At 37.0% G+C, this 2500-nt stretch overlaps 1 protein-coding gene across 2 annotated transcripts in view; it reads left to right on the top strand.

Annotated features, from left to right (window-relative positions):
- Positions 1-2500, top strand: part of LOC119575376 (adenosine 3'-phospho 5'-phosphosulfate transporter 1-like) — a 28361-nt gene that overhangs the window by 7438 nt on the left and 18423 nt on the right. For both annotated transcript variants that reach the window (XM_037923076.1, XM_037922993.1), the window contains exon 2: positions 235-391. In XM_037923076.1, the coding sequence (XP_037779004.1) occupies positions 247-391 (145 nt within the window). In that variant the 5' untranslated portion in view covers positions 235-246. The remainder of the gene's footprint in view (positions 1-234; positions 392-2500) is intronic.

Genomic DNA, 2500 nt, shown 5'->3' with positions numbered 1-2500 from the left:
TTTTTTATGTGCACAGCTGCAACATTCATAAGATGGTATGGACTTTAAGGGTTAATGGTTAATGTATATTCATATAATTCAAAGTTTAATTTGAATGTATAATTCTGCATGTGTAATTTTATATATGCATACACCTGTACTGTTCGCCTTTTACTCGTATTCCCAAACCCATTTAATTTTTTTTTTTTTTTTATCTGACATGACATAACAGTTTATTTCTCATTTCTCTTTCAGAACCGATTCGAGATGTCGGAAACTTCGCTATTAACAAACCTGGCTGGCTCCTGGTTAGGGAGCCTCACCATCAATCTCCTGTGTTATTCGACTGTCTTCATTCCAGGGTACTTCCTGTTGCAGTATTTCAAGAATTCAAAATATATTGAAAGAGCAGGTAAGTCCTCGGGTAACAAATTTATTGTACGCCATTGCGAATCATCATGTTTGTTTGTTTCATTTGTTTAATGTGATATTTAAAGTTCTCTTACAGTTTTTCACTTTCTTTTGCTGTTAATTCATTGTCACTGGTTATCACCAAACTGGGAGGACCATGATCAGGGATGCAGTTGAAAGAAACATTAAGAAAAATTGCTATTGTTTCATGGCTAGATTCTTTCAATATAACAATGTTAAGGACAATACGATATGGCAAGAACGTTAGTATCTAATCGCTGTAGTACTAATTGTAAGGATACTGATAATAGCAACAGGAGGAACATAAACAACAGTAATAATTAGAGTAACAACAATAATGATAACCTGGACAATTATAAAAACAATAATGATACTGGTGATACTAATTATATTACTAATGATAGTACTAATGATGATGGTTGTAATAGTGATGATGATGATAATGACGATAATGATACTGATAATAATGATAATAAGAATAAAAATAATAGGTAGAAGAATGAAAATAATAATAAATGATAATGAACACAATGATAGTAATAATGATAATGATAAATAAAAAGAATAGTATTGATGATATTAGTAATAGTAATGCTACTACTAATAATGGTAGTCACAATAACATGTGCAAGTTTACAGATATACGCACATGCACACACATGCATGTACACGTACAAACACGCACACATACACTTGTATGCACGCATGCAGTAGTATATTTCACGTATTGTTGCCTAACTAAACCAGAGGAAGTGAATGAGAGCAAAATTCAAGTAAATTATGATAAAAGAGTCAAAACATGATTCCATGTGTTAGCAAAATAAATATTTACCTCCACATATATAATAACAGGTAGAGTTACTTTATCAGTATGTTTTTGTACGAGTATATTGCTAATATGAATAATGATGATGATGATGATGATGATGATGATGATGATGATGATGATGATGATGATGATGATGATGATGATGAGTAGCAAAATATCTAAATTGTGATGTGATTAGTTGGCAGTGCTGTGAGCTTAACGACCTTCTTAACCTCTGTGCTAGATCTGTTGCAAGTATCCGCATGAAATTTCCAGTTTATGTACTTTCATCTGTGACTGATGGCAGTCCCTTTGGAATATACTGCCAGTAATTACAGTATTCATTTTTAGCTTATGTCACAGGCTCCACCAACCTTGATTTTGTACTGTTGTCATTTATAACTAATTATTACACACAGACAAACACACAGACACACACACACAGACACACAGATACACACACACACACACACACACACACACACACACACACACACACACACACACACACACACACACCACACACACACACACACACAACACACACAACACAACACACCACACAACATTACACACACACAAAATGCATGGCACACACACATGCATGCACATCACACATGCATGCACACACACGTGAACACACCACACTGAACACAAACACACACACACACACACACAACACCCCCAAAAACACAAAACACACCCACACAACACACACACACACCACCCCACACACATCACACTCACATCACACATCTAGATAACATCACACACACAACACAGTACACAACACACACACCAACACACACACACACACACAACACACAACACCAGATCTCCACAACACACACACACCACACACCACCCACAACACACACACCCACACACACACACACACACACACACACAACAACAACCACACACAACACCCACACCATACACACAAACATACACACACACATACACACACACACACACCGCTACCACCACCCACACACACACCAAACACACAACACACAAACAACACCACACAGGATATACACAGATACACAAACACAGATACACACCACACAGATACACCACACACACAGAATACCACAACACACCGATACATACCACACCACAGATACACACACACACGATACACCACACACACAAAGATACACAGATACACACACAATACGACACACACAATGCTAACACACACAGATACACACACACACACAGTTAACACCACACACACAGATACACACACACAGATACACACCACACACAGATACA

Source organism: Penaeus monodon, chromosome 1 (assembly GCF_015228065.2).
Source record: "Penaeus monodon isolate SGIC_2016 chromosome 1, NSTDA_Pmon_1, whole genome shotgun sequence".
Lineage (NCBI taxonomy): Eukaryota > Metazoa > Arthropoda > Malacostraca > Decapoda > Penaeidae > Penaeus > Penaeus monodon.
This window is presented reverse-complemented; position numbering and strand designations above follow the sequence as displayed.